Source organism: Alligator mississippiensis, chromosome 1 (genome assembly GCF_030867095.1).
Source record: "Alligator mississippiensis isolate rAllMis1 chromosome 1, rAllMis1, whole genome shotgun sequence".
NCBI classification, from domain to species: Eukaryota; Metazoa; Chordata; order Crocodylia; family Alligatoridae; genus Alligator; species Alligator mississippiensis.
The window spans coordinates 169,804,926-169,817,790 of record NC_081824.1 but is presented as its reverse complement, the minus strand read 5'-3'; the positions used below and the strand labels follow the sequence as shown (position 1 = coordinate 169,817,790).

The 12,865-nt window shown below is 47.9% G+C and overlaps 1 protein-coding gene across 1 annotated transcript in view; it reads right to left on the bottom strand.

Moving 5' to 3' along the window:
- The window catches only part of TMEM151B (transmembrane protein 151B), a 29,778-nt gene extending 29,434 nt beyond the window's left edge, over positions 1-344 (bottom strand). Inside the window, exon 1 of the mRNA XM_019483004.2 lies at positions 172-344. Within this exon, the coding sequence (XP_019338549.2) occupies positions 172-261 (90 nt within the window). The 5' untranslated portion in view covers positions 262-344. The remainder of the gene's footprint in view (positions 1-171) is intronic.
- Between the last annotated feature and the right edge of the window lie 12,521 nt (positions 345-12,865).

Below are 12,865 nucleotides of genomic sequence, written 5' to 3'. Positions count from 1 at the left end.
CGGCCCCGCTCCCGCGGCCCCCCGGAGGGGGAAGGGGCAGCCCCTTGCCCACCCCTTCAGCACCCGAGGCCACTGCGGACCCCAGCGCCTCCCGCCCTGCGGCGCAGCCCGAGCGGAGCCGGGAGCCCCGTCCACAGCCACACAGCCCGCCCCGGTCCCGGTCCCGCTCACCTCCTCGCGCCCGCCCTCCGCCTCCTCCTGCGGCACCGACGTGCTGCTGCCCCGCTCGCTGCCCGCGGCCGCCGAGGCTGGGGGGGACATGGCGCTGGGGCGGCGGCGCCTCCCGGGTGACGGGCGCGGGCCAGCGGCACCCGCATTCTCCCGCCCCCGGGCTCCGCCCGCCCGCGGCGCGGCGCGGCGCCCCGACCCACCCGCCCGACAGGGCGCAGGGAGCCGGCAGCGGCGCGAGGCGCTGCGGCGTGACCTTGAGCCTGCCTGCTGCGCTGCCGCCTTTTGTGTGTGTGTGTGTGTGTGTGTGTGTGTGTGCGCGCGCGCGCGTGTGTGTGTGTGTGTGCCGCCTCGGCTCCTGTGGCAGCGCCGCGCCCGCCCCCCGCCCCTCCTCCGCCCCCGCCCGCTCCCCGGGCCCCGCCGGGCTTCCCCAGCTGCCCCGGCCTCTGTGGGGGCTGCTGCTTGCCGCCGTTCGGGACCAGCTCTCCTGCCCCTACCTGCCAGCCGTGGCCCCTTGGCGGAGCCCCCAGCCCTCCTGCCCCTACCTGTCTAGCAGCCAGCCTGACCCCTTGGCGGAGCCCCCAGCCTTCCTGCCCCTACCTACCTAGCGGCCAACCCCGCCTCATGGCGGAGCCTGCCAGCCAGGAGCCTGCTAGCACCCCTGTGTGTCAGGGTCAGCTAGTTTTTTAAGAAGAGGTTCCATGAGGGATTGGCATGGGAGGGTTGAGGTAGATGGATCCTGCCTCACTGGGGACAAGAGTTTGCTGCAGGCAGGCACTGCCCCTGGCAGAGGGTGGCAGAGTCCCCGAGGCCCCCTTTGATCCCAGGGAAGGACAGAGCAGACAAAGAGCAGCCCCTCGCCCCCAAGAGGGCTCCACAGTCCCCCAGAGGAGGGAGCAGATGCCTCTGAGGAGGGGGATGGAAGGTGCCCCACTTGCAGGCCAAGATGATCAGCAGGGAAGGTTGTGACACAAATGTGGATGAGTCTCAGCTGTTTCTGGTGGTGGTGTCATCATCTCATCATGGTCATAGAGAAGGGGGTCTAGAAGGGACCTCCTGAGGCAGGATCATCCCAATCCAAACCATCCCATACAAATCCATAATCTAAACTCCTAGTAAAACTACCATCAACCCTGACACAACAGGTTGCAGAGGCCTTATGGTGCTAACTCAATCAAGAAGCCAAACGGGGCCAGTCTCTTCTCTCCTCTCTAGGGGCCAGTTTGCCCTCACAGGGTGGAAGAACCTTAAGTGGGTGAGGCTATGGAGGAAATTTGCCCTGCTGCTGCCTTTCTGCTATGGATAGAGACCATCAGGCTTGGCAGCTTGGATCATCTCCACACTTACTGGTCCCAGCTGGCAGTAGCTGCAAGCACGCATGTGAGTTGCTGCTAGGTGGAGGGCGTCATGAGCCAGAGTCATGTAACATGCAGACCCTGAGGCAGCGAGCAAACCCAGGGCCCTCAGCACACAGGACACAAGCCCCATGCACCTGGATTAAAGAAACAGCTGTGTCAACAGACTCTAAGAGTGGGCATGAACCCTCATGAGGTTCAGCCACTAGGGAAAGACAGGATCTGTCTCTTGTAGGCATTGGTCCTCTGTCCATCATTAGGGAGCCACACACCTATCCAGTATGTTACATATAGCAGGTCCTCTCATTCCCCCTGTGGATTCTGCCCACCTCAGGGAAACCAAGACCAAGACCCCTTGCATTATCACAGGTTCACACACCACATGCGTCTCACTCTCTGTCACTCCCTTTTTGTTGCTGGGTTTCTCTCATCTCTCATCTCTCACTGGGTTTCTCTTGTCTCTTAGACTCAGTTCAGAACAGCGCCAGGCACCTAGCACTCCCCCCAAAACATCTCCCACCTCCAAGACCCACTAAGATCCAGGAGATCCCAGTGGTTTCTGGTTCCTGGTTGATGGCAGCTGAAACTTGGTCACTATATAAGAACCACCTCAAAGCCTCCTCCTTTTCCTTGGGATGAAATCAGGTTGCTCAGGAAAAGCCAGGGCCATTTTTCTTAAAAGATTATATTTTTCTGTACCTCCAGGCAGTCTGGCCTGGATTCTAAGGAAAGCTCCACGGGGCTCTCTCCTATGTCTACCCAAGCAGATTTTATAACCAGGAGCTCTACCGCTGGCAGTCATTGTGCGGCAGTTTTGAAACCCTCTCAAGCTAAGCAGGGTTGGGGCAAACTATACCCTGACTGCCATGAATGATCTCACTCAGAGTGCCAGGTGTTGAGCTGCTTCCCACAAAGCCATCCTGCAGGGCAGGATGGTCTCCTTAGGCTAGCCCCAAAACCTCAGGAAGTCCTTAAAACCACTCGAGCTCGTTTGAAGCCCTGAAATGTCATGAGCTCTGAGGATCTGACCTGTGTCCAGGATGTTCAAGAAACAATGGACACAAACTCAAGAAACAATAGGCACAAACTGATTGAAGATCGCTTCAGACTGGATGTCAGGAAAAACTTCTTTACGAGTCGAGTGCCGAGGGTCTGGCACAGGTACCCCTAGAGGTAGTACAGCCACCCACCTTGGTGATCTTCAAAAAGCATCTTGACGCCCTCTTTGCTGGGGTCATCTGACCCCAGCAGTCTTTCTTGCCCAAGTTCAGGGGGGCTAGACCCAAAGATCTTGTAAGGTCCCTTCCAGCCCCTAACATCTATGAACCTAGGTACCCCTGCCTGTTTCTGTGTGAGGAACCCAGCCCAAAGCCCATCCAGGTGTGGAATTTGCAGCTTGGGCCCGGCTCTGTGGATGAATGGCCTTAGGAAGGCAATTTCCAGCATTTGGTCCACCCAGATGGGGCAAGGCAGAAAGTACAGGGCACCATAAGGATTGCAAAGACTCCGTCTGAACTCAGCCTTGAGACAAGGTGGTTCTTCCCTATGCCAGCTCTTTCCATCCCTAGGGGCTGCTAGGGAAGCAGCAGTTCACAGAGCTGATTAGCTTCATTCAAGGAAATGCCTAAGGGGGACTGTGCCAGCTACTGGTACCCATGGAAATGGGTGTGGCAACTGATGGGTAAGGTTAAAGGAACTCATCTCCAAAACTCGTCCGAGGTTGGATTTCCTCTCCTTTGCTAGCGTTTCCATGGGAACAGCAGCAATCAGGAGCAGTGGATTGTGAATTTCATTGCCTGCTGCCCAGCTGATTTCCCCTCTCCCCATAGACAGACTTTGGATCCCACCAGCTTCAGCACCCCCAAAGTGATGGGTCCTATCTCCCTGAGGAGAAATCATATGCAAGCAGCTTGGGACAGAGCAGAACACACAGCCATGAAGTCTATGGCTGCCAAGTTTTCTGCATGCCTGCGAATATTATTCCATGCACATTTTAATGGACTGATTTGCATATTTACAAATAATTTGCATGCAGCTATACATTTCAGCTTCTAAAACAGTGTGGGTTTAGCACTCATAAAGGCAGCCGTCCATTTGACCTTAACAGCACAATAAGAACAGGGAAAAGCACCTTCCTTAGGGAAGTCTTCTGGTCTCTCCAGGAGGGCAGGCTCAGCCAAAACAAAAAAATAAAAGGAAAAGTGAAGGGGGTGCAATGAGAGATAAAATAGGAGAGTCTGAAAAATGAACTAAAATTATTCCAGGGTCCTTGTACTCATTTAAGATGGGAACTGTGATCTGGGTTATCAAAAAGTCTTATTCCTATAACCAATAGGTCTATAGCACTCTTTAAGCTACAGGACAAACTGGTGGGAAAAGTATGATGTTATCTTCTGTGGAGATCAACCCACATAAGGAGAAGTGCCTTGTAGTGGAGAGAGAGCAATTGAATGTTATGTATCAGGCTTCCTGGCATTTGTTCCTGACACTGGGAGCAGAGACTGAGGGCTAGAGACTGCAGAATTAGGCACACACTCTTGGGGTACGCCTTCTAAAAGGCAGCAAGGAACAGGGAATGAGACTTAGATTCTGCTCTCCGTCTTCTCTGAAGTGACCTTGTGCACGTTCTTTGTTACCCTATATGTTAAATGGGCAAGCAATAGCTAATAAGATGAGCTATAAGGCTCAGAGAAACTTTAATGTTCAGCAGACAGTGCCAGACCTGGAACCAGAATGCACGGTTTCCTCTGGCCTTCCCCTGGACTGATGGATATTCAATGTGAGGGAGGAGGCTCTCTCTGACAGATATGTCTGGCATTTTTCCTTGGATGCAGGAATGAGTGGCAGACCTGCCAAATGCAGGAGCTTCCCACAAGACACGTGACAGGGTAGGGCTGGATGGAGCTTTCCCCAGCTCCTCAGAGTCACCATTTTTAAATGTTCTTTCTTTTTTAAATGTAAACATAGCCCTTCAGAGCTGTCAAGTAGTTGGCTCACATATAGGTATCCCACACTGTCTTGGCTCCAGCATTCAGGAACCCAATATAAATGACATATTTCTGTAGGTTAGTAGGAGTCCTGGACTCCCACAGAGCCTCCTCCTCTCCCTTAGTGGCTGTGGTGCTGTGATTCTCCCCAAGGTTAATTACACATGTGGAAACAGAGGCTTTACACTGGTTCTTTGTGGTTCAAGGCTGGCATCAAGACTGGCATCCAGGTTGTAGCCGTATTAGTCTAGAGGCAAAAGGAATCAGAACTCCTGGTAGACATGATATCTTTTATTAGATCAACCAGATTTTTGCACCAAAAAATAGATTTTTTTTTGTTGCAAAAATCTAGTTGGTCTAATATAAGCTATCACATCTACCACAAGTTCTGATTCCTTTTGCTCAAGACTGTACAATCAGTCAGCAGCAGAGCCAAAGCAAGAACCCCAGAGCATGTATTTCCAGGTGCTGCCCTGATTATTAGACAATGTTGCTACCCTTTCTCTTGAAAGCAAGTGACAAATGGTATCTTTGCGCTAATATCTTCCAATTCATTGGCACTTGGGGGTGTGTGTGTGTGTGTGTGTGTGTGTGTGTGTGTGCATATTAACCTTGGGGAGAATCACAGCACCACAGCCACCACCAAAAGATGAGGTTTATATTGGGTTCCTAAATGTTAGGACCAAAACAATGTGGGATACCTATATGAGTCACCTGGTTGACAGGTCTGAAAGGCTGTGTTTACATTCCTGAATGCAGGTGAGGGAGCTTTTAAGAAGCAATGGGATGGGGGGTAGCCTCCTATGGGTGACTGTAGGTGTGTTCATCTCCTTCCAGATACCTTACACTTGATCAGTACTTTGTGGGGCCATTTCTGTCTATGCAGCCTGGATGTAAAATTATCAGAATAGTAGCACTTTACACTCATTTTTCATCTGTGTAAAAAATGTCATAAGGAGCCAAGCCAAAGAAGAATTCATCCCTTTGTCTGGCTTTGTGCTTGTAGCATTATCAGCAAATCTTTTTCTAACCAGCTTCATGATTAGGAGGGTTTTAGTTCTTGCCCAACATATAAAGCTTCAGGAACTGTTTGGAACTGTATTGAGTGGTGCTGCATTTTAAAACAGGTGCTGATAGCTAACTGCCCTGGCCCTGTATATTATGACCTGAGTATGAAAATAACTTTGCAAGTGTCAAATAGATGGGTTACCTTAACTTCCCTCCTTCTCAACATTTCTCTGTTTATACTGCCAAAGATCTCAATAACGCTTTTGGCTTTAGTGGCCATGTCTACACGAGTGGTGGACTGCCCAATTGTTACTGAGCAGTCATTTAGTACTTCCATAAGCATAAGCAAGTACTAAATGACTGCACAGTAACCAGTATTACTGCGTAGTCCCATTCCTACACAGTCTTTTTCCAATGCTACTATGCAGCAGCAACAAGCTACGGCACAGTAGCTCATTACTACTGCGCAGTAGCGTCGCATCGTGGTTAGTGCCTGGCAAAGCTACTACGTGGCAGCAATGAACTACTGGAGCATCTAACATAGATGTGCCCAGTATTACATACTGAGAGCTCAGCAGATTCTGTGCCATGACCCCCAAAGTCCTTTCCAGAATCTCAGGTTCCCAGGGTAATATAGATACCGCTTACATCCTTTGGTTTCACTTAGGCCATCTCTGCTTCTTGCTCAGATTTGGAGAAGAGCATTTTGTGCATGACTTATTTGTCTAACATCCCTCTCAGCAATTCAGGTTGTACAATAAGATATTTGTTTATTTAGATTTCTATCCTGCCCCATCCAAAAGGGCCAGATATTACCAAAAAACCCTTGCTTCTCTCATATTTCCTAGAACATCATGGCTACAGCAACTCTCCAACCATACTATTTATATGGATCCTTTTGTTCCTAGATGTATGATTTCACATTTGGCTGTATTAAAACACATTGTTTGCTTGTGTCCAGTTTCCCAAATAAACCTGCTCACTCTTTATTAGTGACCTGCAGCATTTACTGCTCTGCAGTCTTTGTGTCATCTGCAAATGTTGTCAGTAATGATTTTATGTTGTCTTCCAGGTCGTTGATAACCTTAAATAGCACAGGGCTAGAACCAATTTCTGCTGGACCCCACTAGAGACACAGCTGCTGAAGGATACTTTGTGATTGCCACCATTACATTGACACCAATCAGTTAGTTTTTGATTTAACAACTTCTGTGTTGATTTTTGTAGTGTCCAGTTTCTTAACTAAAATGTTATGCACCACCAGTCAAAAGACCTACAGAAGTCTAAGTCTATGAAATGATGCTATTACCATCACCAACCAGACTGTTCAATTTCTCAAAGAATATGAAATTAGCTTGACAAGCTCTATTTTCCATAAACCTTCCATTAATAATTTTATTTTCCTTTAATTAATCAAGTCCCATATTTTCCATTCCATTAATCCTCCATGGTCAAATGCAGGTTGACAGGCCTCCAGCTACTGAGGTTATTGCCATGTACCGTTTTTAAATAGTATCACAATATTAGCTTCCTTCCAACTTTCTAGAATTTCCACAGTGTTCCAAGACATTGAAAAATCAATGTTAACTGACCAGAATGTTCCCCTCTTTTACAGGTCTTTGGTTCAAGTTTTCTGGACCCCCGATCTGAAAATGTTTAACTTTAGTGGCCTGCCTTAATCCCTGAAAAAAGTATTTCTTCACTGTATGACATGAAAACTCAAAATGGCTTTTTCCCAAATACAGAACAGAAATATTTATTGAGCAATTCTGACTACTTTGCTTTATTTTTGACAGCTCTAATATTTCAGTCTAATGATGGACAGACACCATTGTTAGGACACCCTTTTTCCTAATGTGCTTGGAAATCTCCTTATTCTCTTAAACTCTGCTAGCCAGAGATTGCTACATTTCTTCCCTTGTCAATTCTCTATAGTTCTTAATTTCTGATGATTTATCAGCTTCCCCTTTCTTCTACTTAATATTTACACATATCTGTTTTCATTTCCTCTCTAAACCTGCTTTTAAACAGCGTTTTTCTTCTTGTTGTAGGCTTGTGGCTTTTAAGAGCATTTTACTACATGCCCAAAACAATTTCTAATGATCATTCCCAATTATCCATTATTTTTGTCCCCAAGTGATATGGCTCAAGGGTTTTCAGCTTTGTGAAAATGTCTCTTTCAAAGCTCCAAGTGTGTATATGTGCTGATACATATGTGTATATTTACATGTACGCATGTGTAATATATAGACTATATAGAGATAAAGATAAATTGATCACCAAAAATGAAGTACATATAAATTGGATTTAATATCCTTTGCAATATATAATATATATCCATATACATAATACAGATATATCATACCCATAACAAATTAGATCAAATCCAGTTTACATGTACTTCATTTTCAGTGTTCAATTTCTCCTTATCTGTCAAGATGGCATCTGATACAGAAATTTCTCTTGTTGGATACAACATTTTGATTTAGGAAACTGTTGTGTACAATATTTAGAAATGCCAAGCTTATTTAGCAGCAGTGACATAAGATCTCTGGAATATATCACTCAGATTGAGGTCTCACATGATAAGGCAAGAGTATTGTAGATCTTCTGGGGAAAGATATTACCCAGAAGCTCTGGTACCCAGTTTAAAAAGTAAATCTGTGCGATAGGCATTTGGCCATATTGCGGCTCTGGAGCCATTTGGAGATTTGTATCATTGCCTTACTGTTCCCAAAAGTACCAGCATGTGGACTCTTTTGACTCAGCTGCACAGCATAGCTTGGATATGTTTCCCCCTTATATTTGCCTGTACAGTGATTGTGATCTGAGGCATGCAGGAGTTATACTTATGCTCTGGAGCCCATTGGAAACCCTTCTGATTCTTACTGTGATCCTTTTCTGACCATCATGGTGCCATGCAATTTTCTACCAAGTCACATGAGAACACAAATATTCAGTGCTACACTCTTTTTCTCTGGCTTCACTGCTGCATCTGGTTCAAGTCAAATCAATTCCTCCTCTGACCTTACATGGCCCTGTGTTTCCTCTGCAGAGCTCTCCAGTTTCATAGGTAAGAGTCAATCACAGGCATCATCATCTGGTTCACACTACCTTTTGAGTGCAAATTGGAGAGAGTTCCTGGATTACAGCCCCTTCCAAACTTCCCATGTAGCTGAGCTAACTACTTCACCCCACTTCCCCAGGCAGGGTTGCTCAGGCCATCATGACCACAGAGGAGTGAACCAGAGAAACAGAAGGATTTTGCCTAGTGATAGGAACAGAGCTGGGAGTTGTGTCAGGTTTGAATGTGAATCACCACCTCAGCACTGGACTCATTGGAATAAGTCTTTGCTGGGACTTGCCTTTCCTGCCAGGGCTAACCTGGTCAGAGCTGTATTGAGCTGGTATTATTCAAAAAGGTCTGGTGAACTCTTCTCTATTTGTATTATTCTCCCAAAGGAAAAAGCTGACCAGGCAGGTAAAGGGACTAAGCCCATCCTGGGGTTTCCAATGGGCCCTAGAGCATAAGCATAACTCCTTCATGACCCAGAGAATAACATTGTAAAGGCAAATACAAGGGGCAAATACATTATATGGGCAAATACATATCCAAACAAAGCTGTGCAGCTGAGTCAAGAGTGTCCACAAGGGGAAGGAAAGAGAAGTGTAGAGTAGAAGTGGCCTCTTTCTGTCTGCCTGCATTACCCCTGCCCCATTGCGCCCACCAATGTGGGCAGAAGGGTGAATATCCTGGGGAATAAACACTGAGTGCACTTTAAATGTGATCAGCACTGGGAACAGCTGGTTACCTGGGCAACGCAGCCTAGTTCATCACTTATTCATGGAGCTTGGGCGAGTTCATGCTCCACAGCCTACGCTGGGCCCAGTTCTCTTGGCCCCTGGGGAATGGCCACCTGCCCTTCTCACAGCTGCACACTGCCACTCACTCAGGCCCTGAATATTTCAACAAGTAAACTGTTTGCTCCCTCCACCAGCTTGTATCTGTAGTCCAGAACCAAACCTGCCTGCTTTCCGCTCTGTCTTTTAACTCTTTCCTAAGAATGGAGCTCCTTGAACAGAAATGTGCGGAAAGAAGATGGGGTTTAGCAGTGGGAGTGCTAAGTGTGGTTATGTTCACATAAGGCTCCTGGTTGTTAGGTTAAGTGAGCCCTCACTACACAAACGTGCACAGGAGAGATGGGTCAGCACCGCTGTTCACTGTGCTCAGATCAACAGGAAACTGCCTGGACTGCTGGAAACCCTACAGAGTCTGGCTCCTCTCGAACTCACAGCCATGTGACCCCATTACTTCTGGGTTACTCCCAGTTTATATTAATGTATCTGAGAGGAAAGTCCAGACCCTGCTTCATGCAGGCAAGACTTAACACAGTCACTACCATTCAAGCAACTGAATCCCCTCTGGCAACTTATTGATGTTTTCAAGAGCAGACACTTGGCTGCAATGGTTTAGTCAGGGATGATCCTGCCTTGAGCAGGGGCCTGAACTAGATGACCTCACAATGTCCCTTCCAGCCCTACTTTCCTATGTAGCTATGATCCTATGAACACTTGCTTGTCAGGCTAAAGAAGTCTTGTCAAACTGAATTGATCGGTCGCCTTAGGTAGGTGTGAGGTTGATCCCACCTTATAAGGTTAGGAGAAGCAGTCGCTATATATGTCAGGCCCTTGATCTCAGAAGAGAGGAAACCCAGGGGTGGACTAGTAATGGGTGGTTTCACATCAGGAGTGAGGGGCATCAGCAGAGCTGGGTGTGAGCAGCCTGAGGCTGGGATAGCAGGGGCTGAAGGACAGGAGTGGGGAGCCCTGACAGAACTCCATGTGCAGGGATCTTGTACATCTCCTGCCTGCACTTTATACTCACACAAAGATACTCCATTGGGATTTGACTTGCAAGTCTTGTGATTGGGTCTGAAACCTGTTGGGATGCCCTGCCTCCCAGTGGTTCATCCTTCTACATACATCAATTCAGAGAGCAGTGAAAAGTGAATGAACCTGAGATAAGGATAAATCAATCCCTCCTCCTAACCAGTACCAAGTCAATTCTGACTGCCAGGATCTAGTGGTGCATACAGGTTGAACAACTGCATCCTCCAAGCAAGGGCAAACCAGATTCTGTCCCCCACTTTCCAGCCGTGGAGGTGAGTCCATGAGATCTGCTGAACCCTCTGTTCTCATTCTGCCACCTTGGAGCTCCCCCTGCTGGATAAATTCTGAGTAATCCTGTCAGCCACTACACAGAGGGCATGTCTACACAGTCGTTTACTGCAGAGCTGCCTAATTAGCTCTGCAGTAAAGTCTCTGCATCTACACGTGCAGCCCTATTAGGCCACAGTAAACCAGTGGACTCCTCCATAGGTTAGTCCTTGTAAATACAAGGACTATCCTATGGCAAAGTTTCTATCCCCTAACAACTATGAAACTGCGCAGCACTGCATATGTAGACACTGATGGGGCTGGCTGAGGCACAAGGGTGCTTCAGTGTGGTGGGTGCCTGCCAGCTAGCCCCATATTGCAGCACCCTCATGCCACAGCCAGCCCCCCTGCAACGCGTTGAGCTGGGTCAGAGCACACCTGGGCTGGCAGGCTGACCCGCCAGGTCCCCTGCCAGCCAGGGCTACTCCATCCCAGCTCAAGGTGCTGCAGTCCCAAGCATATGTTTAAACAGTGCACCCAGGAGTAATAAACTCCTGCACAACATGCACCAGAGCTTATTGCTTCTCATTAATTGCACATGTGGACTTGCCCAGAGGTAGTTAGCTGTGTTAGTCTGAATTCAGGCAAGAGACTAGGGCAGGGTGGCATTAGAGACTAAGTGCTCAGAGAGGCATGAGCTTTTGTCAGCACCCACCCACTAGCATCTGATGAATTTTGTTGCTGCCGACAAAAGCACATGCCTCAGTAAACCAATTTGTCTCAAAGTTGCCACCCTGCCCTGCCTGCTACTTTATAGTAACTGCTCCCCCTACTCTAAATGGCCTACCCCATTTCCACTGAATAAGTAGAATAATTGTCCATATGTGGAGTTACACAGTGTAGAATCGTTATTGCACAATAGCCATTTCAGGCTACTTCCCTGGGTAGACACGCCCTCTGTTTCTTATTCTTGTGCTTTGTCCTACACTACAATGTCGAGGCTGCAGTTGCAGGAGGAAAAGATTCGTAAGACACCCACTTAGTTGGACTCTTCACTGCCCCTGGTATCAATGGGGAATTACCCTGTTCCAGCCAAAGGTGTCACACTGATGTGAGAGAATAATCTAGTCCACTGTTTTCAGAGGATTTTTCTTACGTTCGTGGAAATATTCTTAGATTTAGTGGGAGTTCATTTCTTACAACTACTGCATCTGGGGATAAACATGACCAGACATGGACTTTCAAGAAGGAATGAGTGAGTACAGGGCCTTGGATGAACAACTAGGAACTGCCTTGTTCACCATGGTATATTCAATATGGTGTGTGTCTTTGCTAAGAAAGGTAGGGAGTATGACCTCTCCTTGTAACAACCTACCATCTTAATTTTCCCTCCCCAAACACAGATTCATTTGATCTCCCACTAGAGTGTTGAAGCAATGTAAATCCATAGGTGCTTCTTGTACGAAGTAGTACTATAATTAGAGCTACCACTAGAGGACAGTCAGGATTCTTTCTGGGCCAAGGTTTCCAAAGAGCTCAGGGTCAGACTTTCAAGTGCACAGCATTCAGATTTTCCAAAGAGCTCAGCGTTTGCTTTGCACCCACGCTGCTCTTTTGCAAATCTGGCCCTGACTGTGCTGCCATGCTCTTCAGCATCTATATTGCCACATTACTCTTGGGACTCAGCTGGCTTTCTGGTGACATTTGTGGGACACTTTGTTTCCAGTTCAACCACAAACCCAGTGTGAATAGCTTCTGTGGGTGCATCTCCACATGCAGGGGCGTGCATCTGCTGCATCACAAATAGCAGTGGTACATCTTTGTGCCACTGCTTCATGCCTTGGGGCACACCCCTGCACACACACTCCAGTGTATGCCAAATTGTCCCAGTTGGGGTAAGGGAGGCTGAGGCCAGCACCTGTGATGGTCCCAGCAGCTGTATCAGGGGTCCTGAGGTCCTCCTGGGGCAGCAGCAGTGCCAATCTGGCTGCATAGAGCCTGTCTGGCAGTCAGAGTGTGGCTCTGGACAGCCAGGCTTTGTTTCCGGTAGTGCATGCTGCTGCCGCATATACTGCACCACTTTATGTGCAGTTTTTTGTTTGTTTTTGTTTTTTACACCAGGATCTCCCAGTGTCAAATTTTGGCACCATGCTGCAAATTAGCTTGGCAAATGGTTGCATGTGCACTATG